General features: G+C 43.3%; 1 protein-coding gene across 1 annotated transcript; it reads right to left on the reverse strand.

The window, feature by feature from the left end:
• Window positions 1–11,408: 11,408 nt before the first annotated feature.
• ABT1 (activator of basal transcription 1) lies at window positions 11,409–13,582 on the reverse strand. The gene is made up of 3 exons (XM_005553801.4): window positions 13,335–13,582; window positions 12,455–12,651; window positions 11,409–12,301 (listed from the first exon to the last, which is right to left on the reverse strand). The coding sequence occupies exons 1-3, from the start codon at window positions 13,573–13,575 to the stop codon at window positions 11,921–11,923; spliced, it is 819 nt and encodes a 272-aa protein (XP_005553858.3). The 5' UTR covers window positions 13,576–13,582; the 3' UTR covers window positions 11,409–11,920.
• Between the last annotated feature and the right edge of the window lie 363 nt (window positions 13,583–13,945).

Consider the following 13,945-nt stretch of genomic DNA (forward strand, 5'->3'; position numbering starts at 1 on the left):
AAAGTGTGGTTTTCTTCCTCTGGCTTTTTTTGATGGGGTTTTGCCAGATTGGCCAGGCTGGTCTCAAACTCCTGGCCTCAAGTGATCCGCCCACCTTGGCCTCCCAAAGTGCAGGGATTACAAGTGTGAGCCACCAGGCATGGCCCTCTCTTGCTTCATAGGGAGCCTGTTTGTTCACTTTTCATCAGTTGTTCATACACAGTCCTTGGAGGAGCTCTTTCTAAGAAAATCTTGAATCTAGTTTATCCTTGGGAAATACTGATCATCCCCTGAGAGACACCGTGGATGCTGCTTCTGCTGAATCACTTCCTCCCACCAAGTCTGCACTGTCCCTTAGAAAGATGATGCTCAGGCTGAGCGCGGTGGTTCACCCTGTAATCCCAACACTTTGGGGGGCTGAGGTGGGTGGATCACCTGAGGTCGGGAGTTTGAGACCAGCCTCACCAACATGGAGAAACCCTGTCTCCACTAAAAATGCAAAATTAGGTGGACGTGGTGGCACATGCCTGTAATCCCAGCTACCCAGGAGGCCAAGGCAGGAGAATCGCTTGAACCCGGGATGCAGAGAGTGAGCCGAGATCGCGCCATTGCACTCCAGCCTGGGCAACAAGAGAGAAACTCCATCTCAAAAAATAAAAAAAAAAAAAGAAAAGAAAAATGATGTTCCATCCCCATCCTCTCTCTGCCCATTTAGCCCTAAACACCTAGAGGTTTAAGACTGTTAGCCTGGAAAACATCAGTCAGATTCCTTGCTCCTTGAGAAAGAACCTCTTAGGCAGTTTTCCTACAATGTTGGAGTGGGCTGAATGCCCATTGCTACTTACAGCTGTCATCTCCCCTTCCTTCCCCATTTGTTTTACTAGACTAATCTCTGTCTCCCCTGGTTTGCTTATGAAAAGCCTTTCTCTTGTGCCTTTGTCTGACATTTGTGTATATTTGCTCTTTGAGTTGGAGGAGGAATTGATTTGCATGAAAGATGATAAATTAGTTTTACTCTGCCTCCATAATAAATCACCTCAAGCTCGGCAGCTTAAAACACCACCCATTTCTTATTTCACAGTACTTTGAGCCAGGAGTCTGGGCACAGAGTGTTCCAACTGCTCAGGACCTCATGAGGCCAAAGTCAAGGTGTTGGCTGGGCTGGACTCTTATTTGGAGGCTTGTAAAAAAATTTTGCTTCCAAGATCATTCAGATTGCTTGCATTTTTCAGTTTCTAGTGTTCTTAGAACTAAGATCCTTGACTCATGGACTCCTTTATCTTAAAGCCAGCAATGGCTTGTCAAGTCTTTTTCTTGTTTCAAATATCTGGTTTCTCTTCCTTCTGCATCTTTCTGAATTCAGAGAAAGTTCTCCGCTTATAAGGGTTCATGTGATTAGGCCCACCCAGAAATCCAAGATGATCTTCCTATTATAAGATTCACAATGTTAGTTACATTTGCAATGTCTATTTTGCCACGAAATGCAGCATATTCACAAGTTACAGGGATTAAGATTTAGATATCTTTGAGGGGGTCATTCTGTCTACCAAAGATGGTATGTTGGTAAGAACTGAACTTTACTGCTTAACATATTCTGGGGCCAAGTTTTCAGGATAAAGAAAGCAGCACCATTTTATGTCTTCAAATACTAATTTCTGAACTGTCAAACCACGCATTCATTTTCATCAGTGAGGACTTAGGAAACAGAGGAAACAGGGAAGGAATAGGGGCATGGCTGACCCTTGCTTCTTTCTTCTCTTGGTTCTTGTCCATCTTTTTGACCTCAGTACAGTCTATGTCACCCCTAGTGTGTGTTAAGAATTCTGAATTAATGAACATACTTTGGAATAATTGTCTTTTGTTTTGTTTTGTTTTGAGATAGAGTCTTGATCTGTTGCCCAGGCTGGAGTGCAGTGGCGCAATCTCGGCTCATTCTGCCTCCCAGGTTCAAGTGATTCTCCTGCCTCAGTCTCCTGAGTAGCTGGGATTACAGGCATGTGCCACCATGCCTTGCTATTTTTTATTGTTTGTTTTTTGTATTTTTAGTAGAGATGGGGTTTCACCATGTTGGCCAGGCTGGTTTTGAACTCCTGACCTCAAGCGATCTGCCCGCCTTGGCCTCACAAAGTGCTGGGATTACAGGTGTTTGCCACCATGATCAGCCTAATTGTCTTTTTAACGCTTAAAGACCTTTCTCCTAATGTAGAATTATCCCCCATGCCCATACTCTCCCAAATAGGACAGGCTTGTTAGCTAGGTGGCAGCTTCCTGGATCATCTCAGCTCTGTAACCAATGAAAATTCTAAGTTTGGATGGGGCATATTTATTTTCACTTTTACCATTTTGATTTTCAAAAAAAACACGAAAAACATCCCAAGAACATTGAGGTTTGTTCTCTGTCCCTGAAGAGCATATATGCTAGTTAATAACAAAATACCATGTCTTCAATATGACTATAAAAACCTAGAAGTCTGTAATAAAGCATAAATACTAAAATAACTACCCAGAGGTCTATAACTGAGGTGTGCATGATATAATGTAGTCATTTGGAGGACCTGGAGATTCATCCAGTCTGCAAAGAGAAAAACCGTGGGGAAAGACTTGGGCCTGAAAGGGTGGGCGGGCAAGATTCGGATAGACATCAAGGAGAAATAAATTAGTCAGCAATTCAAAAACCACGTGAGGCATTTCACCATGAAGTTCATACAGGAAATTGTTTGCTCAGGTTTTAGAAATCTAAAACACGAAAAGGTAACACAGAGTTGAAAACTGCAGCAAACAGCTCCCACCCACTATGGTGGGGAATAAAGGAAAGGAGTTGGTATCAGAAACTGGAAAGTGAGAAGAGAGATCCCGGCATGGGGGCTTAGAGCTCTGAAGAGAAAGTGCATCCTAGCTGCTGTCAGTACCTCAGGAGCTCCTAGGACTGGGGTCTTGTGGAGCTGAGACTCAGTATCTGAGAAGGAGGCACTTCCTAGATGACGCTGGCACCGCTGAAGGTGCAATGAGCCTAGGTCTGCAGGCACTTTTCAAAATCTGGAAAGTGGAACAAACTGTTCTATCACTGCCAGGGTGAAGGGCTGTTGCCCTGTAATAAAGTAACAGAGAACCAACAGGCTCCTGGGGCCCTCTAGTGTCAGAATCTAACAGGGAACCGCAAGCAAAAGAGAAAATGTTTTGCAGAGCCCAAGCCCCGCATCTCAAAGCCTGGAGTACTTGAGGGTGAATTCAGGGCTGGGACACAATCGTTTGATAACTGGCACATACGATAACTGGCATCATTTTTATATTGAATTTGTGTGTTTATGTGAGTTTCTGTACTACAAGTTACCCCACTGCAAGAAGTTTTAAGTGTTATTATTTCCAGACCTATTGCAGAGGTAAAATTATACCTTTACATGTTTGTTGCAAAGTAAATTGAATAGAAATTAGGAAATGATTTAAAATTTCTTATAAAATTCCTTTTTCCCTGTGCTTAAGATCCAAATCTGAACGTCAGAAAACCTGGACTCTAGATCTGCCTCAGTTACTGGAATATGTAGTGCTCATGTAAATATATATCTTATTCCCTCACACAGCCCTAAAACCAGCAACACACTTAACCCCATGGTCCTCAATGTTTCTTCCCGTATCCCAAATTATCATGCTAATTTTGACAATATACAGATAATTTTTTTTAAAAAATTAAATTGTATTAGTAAACAAGTTATTTTAACATTTGTCTAAGAATTACAATAAACACAATTTATGACATAGAAAAATGGCCTTTGCACTTCCAAATTTCTCCAAATGCTAAACTGCTCATGTCAGACTTCCACTCAAGTTTTTGTTATAGAAGACTAGGTAATAACAATTACTATACTTATACTATCTTTTCTAGGATATAGTGGAAGCACTAAGATTTAAAATTCTATCAGGCTTCCATTTGATCCAATTTTGTAACTACTTAACTAAGATTATTTGCATTAAATAACAGATAATTCAGAATTAGTTGACACAAGGGACTGAAGAATTCCTTACTATGGTTTCAGATCTTTGGATTGAGTTTTATATGAAAGCTCAACTAACCCTACGTGCGGGTCACATCTACCTTCAGGGTTTTCAAATGGGAGTGGAGGGGAGGAATACAGCAATTAGGAGAGAATAACTTGACATTGTAAATGGAGAGTGTGTTAGGTCCTGGAAATCACTTAAGAGAACAAGCACTTGGGGAACATCCGTATATACTCTCCAAAGAAGGGCGAGCAAATGGAAGTCTTTGGAATGTGAAATGCCCCTGGAGTTCATAAGAATGTTTGGGACTCTGACTGTGAGATGGCAGAACTATGCTTGAGCCAGCTGTTCCACTTTCAGGTGGTGGAGACAAGTCACTTGTTCTCATCAGGTACATCTTTGTAGTATTTCTATTGGACTTCATTTCCATTTAAGGTGTACTGAAACTTCTGAAGTCTTCAGATTCAGCAAGTCTATCAAAGTCAAAAGGCTTTTTGGAGCAAGATCTGGATCAGAATGGAATTGTTCTAGGGAAATAATTTGTCTTTTATCCTAAGTTTCTTCAGGTCCTCACAGGATAACTATGGATCCTAGATTTCTGAGCCCACCTAGCTTAACCTTCCTTGGTGATCTGATATTCCAGGGAAACCTATTGTCCTGGGCCTTTCCGAAGTGGCCCTGTTAGAACAGGAGCATATGGATCCTCTTCCCAAAAGCCGCATATGATCTTGGCTTCCATATACTTTGTTTGCTGTATGCATTTTATTTTCCTTTATATATAAGATATAAAACAAATATAAAATGCATACAACAAATTTTTCATTTTTTAAAAAATAGAGATGAGGTCTCACTATGTTGGCCAGGATGGTTCTGAACTCCTGCTTCAAGCAATCCTCCCACCTTAGCCTCCCCAAGTGCTGGGATTACAGGCATGAGCAACCGTGCCTGGCTCATTTTATTTTCTTATGTAGCTAAGTTTTTCTCAGCAAGCAGAGTCGATGACCTCCAGTTATCATAATTTTTCCTCATGGGAACTCATCTGGCTTTGTGAAGAACAAACAGCACTTTCAGGATTTTCTGTAAGATATTTGGCCCATTTTCTGTAGAAATGCAACTTTCATGTGCATGGCTCAGATCATCATCTATGTTGGGAAGTTTTTCTTCTCCATATTAAGTGGAGCCAACGTTGTCCAGACTTTCATTTCATTCTGTTGTCATGCCTCTAACTCGGCTGAAGACTAAAAGTCACTTCAAATTGGGTGTTTTCTGTGTGCATAGATTATTTCCAGTTTGTATATATTAATGTGATCTGAAAGTGCTTCTTCTATATTTTTTCAGCCAATTCAGCATATTTAATTTCTTTTTCCTTCAACAGGTTTTCAAGAAACACTTGAGGTAGCATGATAAATCAGTTTCTTCAATGATTCTTTTGATGAATCATGAAAGAATGTCCATTTCCAAAAAAAAAAAAAAAAGGAAAAAAAAACTGTCCATATTCTAACTTATTACTTATATACAATTCTAATTTACACCATCCATATTATCCTCTCCAAGTATAGTGGCGAGATTGCTCAGCTTTAGCCACTCTTGAGAAACTTGATCTAATATTACTTATCAGTAGCATTTCTTGCACATGCACCATTGAATCCTTAGCCAAGAGACCCATTGGCATGGAATATAGTGATCCATAGAAAAGGGCATCCAGAGATCCCTCTACCCAAATCTCTGAAAATGGCCAACACATAATTCATGGTTGTAAAATAGATTAGGAGGTTTGTCTATTCCTAAATAATAGGCATTTACATCCTTCCTAACTGGTATCTTTATCCAATCCCAGGGAGCACCTCCTCTCAAAACTCCTCATAATTGCTATTGAAAGATCTATCCAGTCTCTTTTGTCTGTTTCAGCCTAGATTCTCAGAGAGACATCTTTTAAAGACAAAGATGGATATATCAAAACTCCAACAAGCCATTCCAAAACATCATAAACAAAGAGGCCACCCTAACTTGCCTGTTTAATATTGCAAACCACATACCTCCCACTCCCTGGTCCCCTTACCCTGCTTGACTCTTTCTTTGCTCCATAGAACTTATTATCTTCAAATATATACAATTTACTTTTTTGTGTTTATTGTGTGTTTCTCCCCAGCTTGAAAAGTCCACCCTAGTCTCTGCTGCATACTGTTGATGTATTCAAATGCCTAGAACTGTGCCTAGCTTTTAGCAGACACTCAATAACTGTTAGTTGGGAGACTAAATGAATAGAGGACATCCAAGAATCAACAGTTCCAAGTTGAGGAAATCATCCTAATGTAATCTGACTCCTGGGCTTAAATGTCACTGAAAGGACTAGAAAGACAAATAGGGTAGTGAATATCACCACATTCACCCATCTCCTACCCATCATCGTACTTCCAAGGTCAACCCACATATGCTTAAGAAAATGAGAAAAACAGGCACAAATTTAGAAAATCATAATATTCAGAATAAAACCCAGAAGAAAATTATTAGAAGGTATACATACTGGAGAATTAGACGAAGGCAGAAAGAAAAAGAGGAAGCAGGAAGACAGGCAGAAAAGAAATGAAATAAAATCTGTCACCAACTTACTCTTTAAAAAACAAATACAAGGTATGATTGCAATTTCAGGCTCGCAGTTTGGTGGCCAAGCACAAATGTACAGCAGTTTCTGGTTTCGTGCCCTGGGGTTTGGCCCCTTAAATTACTGTACTATCCCTTAATATTTGTATCAGATTTCGCATTAAATGATTTTCCCCTCTGCTCTTGCTGGTGTCTTTCTCATTTAATATATTTTCTTCCATGCAACAGCCTTCCAGTGGCTTCTCTCTCAACTGAACTATCAGTGAAAACTTCCTTATTGAACTGAAAATAAATTGAGTCTGATGTCTCTCCTTTGATTCTACTCATACTTATTTTGAAAAACGCAGCTATCCGGCGTCCTGCTCTCCACCCAATTAACCCTTTGATGTTCCTCTCTAAAAATAATATCTGTATTATTACAAACCTCTGTGTTTTGTTGTTGTTGTTGTTGTTGTTTGAGATGGAGTCTTGCTCTGTCACCCAGGCTAGAGTACAGTGGTGTGATCTCAGCTCACTGCAACCTCTGCTTCCCGGGTTCAAGCAATTCTCCTGCCTCAGCCTCCCAAGTAGCTGGGGTTACAGGTGCCCGCCACCATGCCCAGCTAATTTTTGTATTTTTAGTAGAGACAGATTTCACCATGTTGGCCAGGCTGGTCTGGAACTCCTGACCTCGTGATCCACCCGCCTCAGACTTCCACAGTGCTGGGATTACAGCGTGAGCCACCGTGCCAAGCCTATAAACCTCTGTTTTTAAAATACATTAACATAGGAACAATGAAAATCAAAAAATGGGAAAACATTTTTCCAATGCACAGAGAAGAAGCCTCCTTTCTAACGTATTGTTTAGACTGAAAAAAAGTAAAATAACCTTGTTGGAATGGAGATCTTCCACCATATTCATTTCTGTGGCACAATTGGTTAGTGCGTTCAGCTGTTAACCGTAGGGTTGGTGGTTTGAACCTCTGGTGCCGGAATTTCGTGAGAAATGGTATTTTCTTACTTCAGGGATTGTGTCTGGCAAATTAAATGAAAATCCAACCATTATTCTTCCCCTGATGTTCCTTGGGTATCTTCATTTCCTTGTTTCTTGATTAAATTTACCAAGCTCCTTCTAAATGCCAGTAGATCTGAAAGAAATCCCATTGTTCTGAACCACTTATTTTGTTTCCAAACTCCATCTCTCTCAATGTGCTAGTCTATCCAGTAGAGTCCCCACAGCAAAAAGCAGCAGAAGTCACTCGGCCAAGGTCTTGCAGAGCTGGCCCTCTACACTGAGCTGGTGTTGCCTCTACCTGAATCAGTTCCTTGGGTCAGGCTTTGGACGTCACAATAGACCACGAATGAAAGGGGTGGAGACCTCTAGCTAGGATATCTACAGGCTTCCTGTGACTGGTATTTTCCTAAATTACCAGACTCTCTATTTTTTTCTTGCTAACAAAATGAATACCAAAGATGGTCTCTCTTAGACTCTGCAATTTCGCTTCTGACAATTTTTATACAATAGGTATATTTGTACAACTAAAATTGACTCATGTCAGCATTATTCTTTTAAACACTTAAAAGAAAAAAAGATTAGAAGAAGCTGCACATCCATCCATAAAGTCCTGATTAAATAATCAATGATAATTGACACATTGGAATTGGAGGCAAAGGTGAAAAACAAAAAGAAGTTCTCTGAATTCATTTACAGCCACCGTGCTGGGGGACCTCATTGGAGTGTGCTAACCCTGATAGCCCAGGTCAGCCACAGACTGGCCACTACAATAATTGCTGAAGGTGGCTGGACACACACCACGCAGCTACAAAAGACATTGCCAGGTTTCTGATGGTCTCTCCCCTCAGCCCGCCTTCGTGTCTCCAGTTAACAAGGGGTGCGAAAAAAGTGTGGTTTCAATGGCCCTGGTGACAGAAGATTGATTTTTAATCTCGACTCACTGAAACTTCTGCCTCCTGGGTTCAAGCAGCGATTCTCCTGCCTTAGGCTCCCGCGCAGCTGCGATTACAGGCACCCACCATTACACTCGGCTAATTTTTGTATTTTTAGTAGAAACAGCATTTCACCATGTTGCCCACGCTGGTCTTGAACTCCTGACCTCAAGTGATCCACCCGGCTCGGCCTCCCAAAGTGTTGGGATTACAGGCGTGAGCCACCACACCCAGCCAATTTTCATTTTCTTTAATATTCTGTCAGGTAGTGATTTCAAGATGGGCGCTGAGCGCTGTAGCTGTAATCTCAGCACTTTGGGAGGCCAAGGTGGGTGGATCGCTTGAGAACAGGAGTTCGAGAGTAGCCTGGGCAACACAGTGAGACCTCATCTCTAGAAAAAATATTTTAAAAATTAGCTGGGCATGATGGTGCATGCCTGTGGTCCCAACTACTCAGGAAACTGAGGTGGGAGGATCGCTTGAGGCCAGAAGATGGAGGCTGCAGTTAGCCAGGATCGTGCCACTACACTCCAACCTGGGTGACAAAGTGAGACCCTGTCTCAAAAAATAAAAGGGGGGTGGGTGGGGAACAGCAGATCTAATATTGGATCTTAAGCAATTCGCTAAAATTCATATAAAGCCTCCTGGGGAGCTGAGCGTGTCCCTAGACTTCCACCAAAGGATTTTCCCCTCATAATTCTACTGTGATGTAACAAGACAAATTTCAGGGAGAAAGGTTTTATAAGGAATCACAAGAAAAGTAATTTGAGAGTAGCTCTACGTATGACTTTTGAACGTTTTTAGGGCAGGGCATGGTGGCTCATGCCTGTAATCCCAGCACTTTGGGAGGCCGAGGAGGGAGGATCGCTTGAGCCCAGGAGCTCAAGACCAGCCTGAGCAACATAGAGAGACCCTGCTTCTGGAAAAAAAAAAAAAAAAAAAGGCAGTTTTTAGGCACCCAGACATACCCTATTAAAGCCCTCTTATTCTACCAGGAGTCCCACCTCAACTTATTTGGAAAGAAATCAGCCCACTCCATTGCCATCAAATGCAGAGTCCCAGCTTCTCAGACAGGAATGAAACTAAGTTGAATCAGAGTATACACTGCAACCACAGAATCATGACTGAGAATTATTACTCCGTTTGCTACTCTTGGTCTTAGATAAAATAAGTCCACTCATATTTGCAGGTACACTTCATTCTCTAGTTTATGACGTGCATTTCTCATGAGTTTCATGTAATAAGCATTCACTATATGCACACTGGGAAAAGCTGGGGAAAAGGTGGGGAACAAAGGATAAAATATTAAGAGGCAAATTGAGTCATATCTCTGAGCTCAGTTTTAATGGGGGGGATAACTATTATATAGTTGTGGATTAAATGAGTTACTTCATATAAAAAAAACAAAGTGCTGTTTAAAAAGAAAGAAAATTGTGGATGTAAAAAAATTATTTTCCTACCCTCAATAGGCTTAAAGTCAAGGTGAAAGACCCTAGGATATTTTATTCCACCCACTTATTCTCAGTCCTCACTCCACCTGTGACTTAATCAGCTTGCCTGGCCGCAGGTGTGAGCTCTTTGTACCGAACTGTTTTGGAGATGAAGCCTGAAATACCAACCCTTGAACATACTGTTATCTAATGCTGTCTGTCCACCCTGGGAATGCAATTTCTTTCTTCATTCAAGAAAGTCTTAAATAAAACCCCAGTATGTCTACTGTACTTTCTAAGCTGTTAGCAACTGGAAGGAAAGTTTCTTCTTCACATTGGTATCTCTTTATCTAGCAGAAGTAGCAATGGGCACTTGGAATTCTGAATAAATATGCCAGCCTGTCAAATTCAGATTCTGGATTTTTCTGTTTCACTTGAAGACATTAATGACCTGAGGAAACAATTCACATGAAACAAACCCATAAGAAATAAAAAGAGAAACAAGATGAAAGTTTCTAAGTGGAAATGTAGTTTTTGTGCCAAGTATAAGAGGTATGTGGGTTGTGAGAAATGTTATACCAAGCTTTACTGTGTGGTCCTTTTTACTCTACCCAGTAAAGTGCACCTATCAAGATCATAACGTGGTTAGGATATTTTACAGCCAAAGGTAGACAAATCCACTCTACCCCATAAAACACCGATCATCACATTGACAGACAAAAAACAAAAACAAACAGCACAAGCAAAATACTAATCATAATCATCTACCACTTCCTGAAACAGTCTGGAAAATGATCAGAATTTTTGTCTACATGAAACTGTGTAGACTGTTTATTGTGACACCTAGGTTTTCAGTTCCTCTTAGTAGCTTACACTGATTCTTTGAAGCCTACAGGGCTCCTTTGCCTCAGCCCCACTATATACAAGTGCACCTGAGGCACACTGGTTCTCTACTAGGCTTTGCCCACCTTTACAATGGTTCCAACTCAACACTCCACCCAGGAAGCATTGTTTGCAATTGTGGGAGCACTCCAGACTCTTTCAAACTTCTTATTATTCTTACAGTTATTTTGTAGGAATGACCTGGAAAACTTGGTGAGGACTGACTCACCACTGAAGACTGTGATCATCAATCACGTCCCCCTTGAGAGGGGCTCTATGACATGCTGTGGCCCCCATTCCACCCGGTATATGCATCTACCACGATGCCTATCTTATACTAGTGGCCTGTAAAACTCTTAATACTAAGATGTGTTATTACCTATTGTCATTGTTTCCTCAAACAATGGCTTAGAAAATGCTGACTTAAGATAACTAATTGATAAACTGGGCTAAGATAATAGACAGAAATTAAATAAAAAAAAAAATCCAGGTTAAACAGTAAGGTGGGTGGCGGGGGGGCTCTAAGATCAGGAGATGAAGGTGAACACAAGGAGATGAAAGCTGGAACTTGTCCAATGACCCTCCCCAACAAAAATAAAAAGGCATAAAAAATATTTTTATTTTCTATAAATACATTAGGAAATGTATTTCTTCCCAACTCAGTCCACGCCATTAACTGTCAATTTTTTCTACATAAAAAAGATGCTAATACCACCCTCACCTGTGACTGCTAAACAGAGAAAGATTGCCGGGATTATTGCAGGCATTATCCCCCTAGTTGGAAATAAAGGCCCATTCCTGGGGGCAGAACGTGGGATTTTTAGGGGACCCTATAGACGTAGGCAGCCAAGAGTCAAACAAAACAAGCATATGCAATAGTCATAATCATGCTAGTATGACAGTATGAACTAGGTGACTCAGCCAGGCATATACAGGAGTTCGGAGTGAGGATAGTGGAAGCCCTCAAAACTTGCACGTTTGGGCCCTTAGCAGAGACACTTGGTCTGAGAAACACAGTAAAATGTTTGCCTGGATAGTCACGATCATTCTAGTATGAGGTAGACAGGAAGCAGAGCAGGGCTAGGAGCTGGAAGGGGCCACCCTGGCCCTCAGGAGTCCCTGACAAGGGAAGGTCCCTCCATGCTCTCTGAGGGTGGTGGGGCTCCAAAGATCCTGGCCAGGAGCCCTTTGTTGGAGCGGGCCTTGTCCTGGGCAGTCGCCAGGCGAGCCCGTTCACGACCCCCTGGCCGTGCTGCTTTCCGGGCCCTCAGTTCCTGCTCAGTAGGACGTTGCGCAAATGTCCAGGAGCCATCTGGGCGAGCAGGGTCCCCATCGGCCGCAAGAAAGCGTTGTCCCCGTTCCACACTTTGAAGATAGAAGTCGGTCTCACGCTTGGCCTGAGCAACCTCCGCTCTCAGGCGCTGCCTGCGCACCTGGCGCTCAAAGGCAAGGTGCTCACTGAGGTGGGACCAGGTGAAACGGTGCAAGTACTGTGGGCAGAAAATAAGAAAAGATCAGGATAGTGCAGATTAGGGAGAAAGATGAGACAGGGGACAAGACCAATGAGAAGCCATGGGTATACCTGGGCCAGAGCTGGGGAGAAGGGAGGGTGAGAGGTGTGGCAGAAAGATCTATCTCCTCACCTTGAGGTTCCAAAGATCATAACGGAAGGGGCTGCGCCTGCGGGCACCCATAGGCGTGTTGTGTAGACTGGCCGCCACGCGCTTGGCTATGCGCTTGTCACGGAACTCCACCCATCCCTCGGTGTAGTCCTTGCTGTAGGACCGCTTTTTTCCTCCCGCAGCTGCTGCTGCTTTCTTCTTGCGTCTCACGAACCGATCTGAGCGCCAAAGACAAAAAGACCCGTCAGGGACTATGCAGCACTCACTCAAAACCACTTCCCACTGCCCGCATCGTTCTTCACATCTGCCAGCGGGAGTTCCACCTGAGAGTTTTTGCCCAGGAGGGAGGGAACTGTAAATTGCACCCTTTCCTCTAGCTAACTCAATTATTTCCTTAATTGTCCACTCCTTAATCTGGCCGGCTTTGAACGCTATTTAACACCCGCGCAAGTCCCCAACCTCAATGTAAAATTGAGGGTGGAAAGAGGAAGGGCGGTTGATCAGTTTCTTGACCTAGGCCGCGATGCTAAAGGGGTATGTTCAGTTTTGTAGAAAAGCTAACGAGGCTTTTACTCTGTTGTACTCATGTAACAAACCAGTAAACAGATCCGGAAAGAGAGGTGAGCAGGGCCGGGATAAGAACACGAATAGTAACAATCCGAGAACTAAAGAACCACCAGACGCACTGCGCTACCCACTCTCCCCATATCCCCTCCGCCCACCCACCCCAGCATCCTCACAGACTGATTCACCAGCCAGGAGCCGAGCACCGCACTCCCCACCCCCAAAATCCAACAACTCGTGCCTCAGTCTTGCGCAGCGAAGCAACAGGACATCCATGCTTGCACCCCGCCAGCGAGCGACAACCTCCTCCTTTCACCGTCAGGGTCTGCATACTTACCCTCAGCCTGAAAGAAGACGCGTCCGACCTCGCCATAGGCGCTGAGAAGGTTACGGACGTGCAGAGGACGGAAGCGCGGCGGGATATGGCCCAGGTACACAATACCTGGCACTACCCGCTTATTGCGGCCACAGGCCGCTGCTTCGGATTCCTCCTGCTCCTCCTCCGCGTCTAGTGTCTGTTCTGTCCCTTTCAGCGGCTCGTGCTCCGTTGCGGCCTTCTCCGATTCCTCTGCCTCCATGTTGACTGACATGAGCGGCACGACGGCCGTAAAGTGCCTTGCCTACTGACGCAAAACGTGTGCGACGGCCTGAGACGAGGGGGCGGGGCCAAGGCGGTGATGACAAATGAAAGGATATGATTGGCGATGCAGTCGGGTCAAGGGGAAGGCCGAGGGGAGAGGGCGGAAGTGGGGTGTCAGGTGGAAAGCCAGATTTAGAGCGTGGAAGCGGGATAGGAAGCTTGTTTTAGGTTCACAGATTCCCTGTTACATCTCCAACTCAGGACAGGCAGAACCAGAAAAGGCAGATCCCCAGATACAACCTACCCTATAGAACGCCGCTAAAGGCGGGTTGATGCCGGGTTTTTAGGGAATTTTGTAGAGCAGTTTT

This window comes from Macaca fascicularis, chromosome 4 (genome assembly GCF_037993035.2).
Source record: "Macaca fascicularis isolate 582-1 chromosome 4, T2T-MFA8v1.1".
Lineage (NCBI taxonomy): Eukaryota > Metazoa > Chordata > Mammalia > Primates > Cercopithecidae > Macaca > Macaca fascicularis.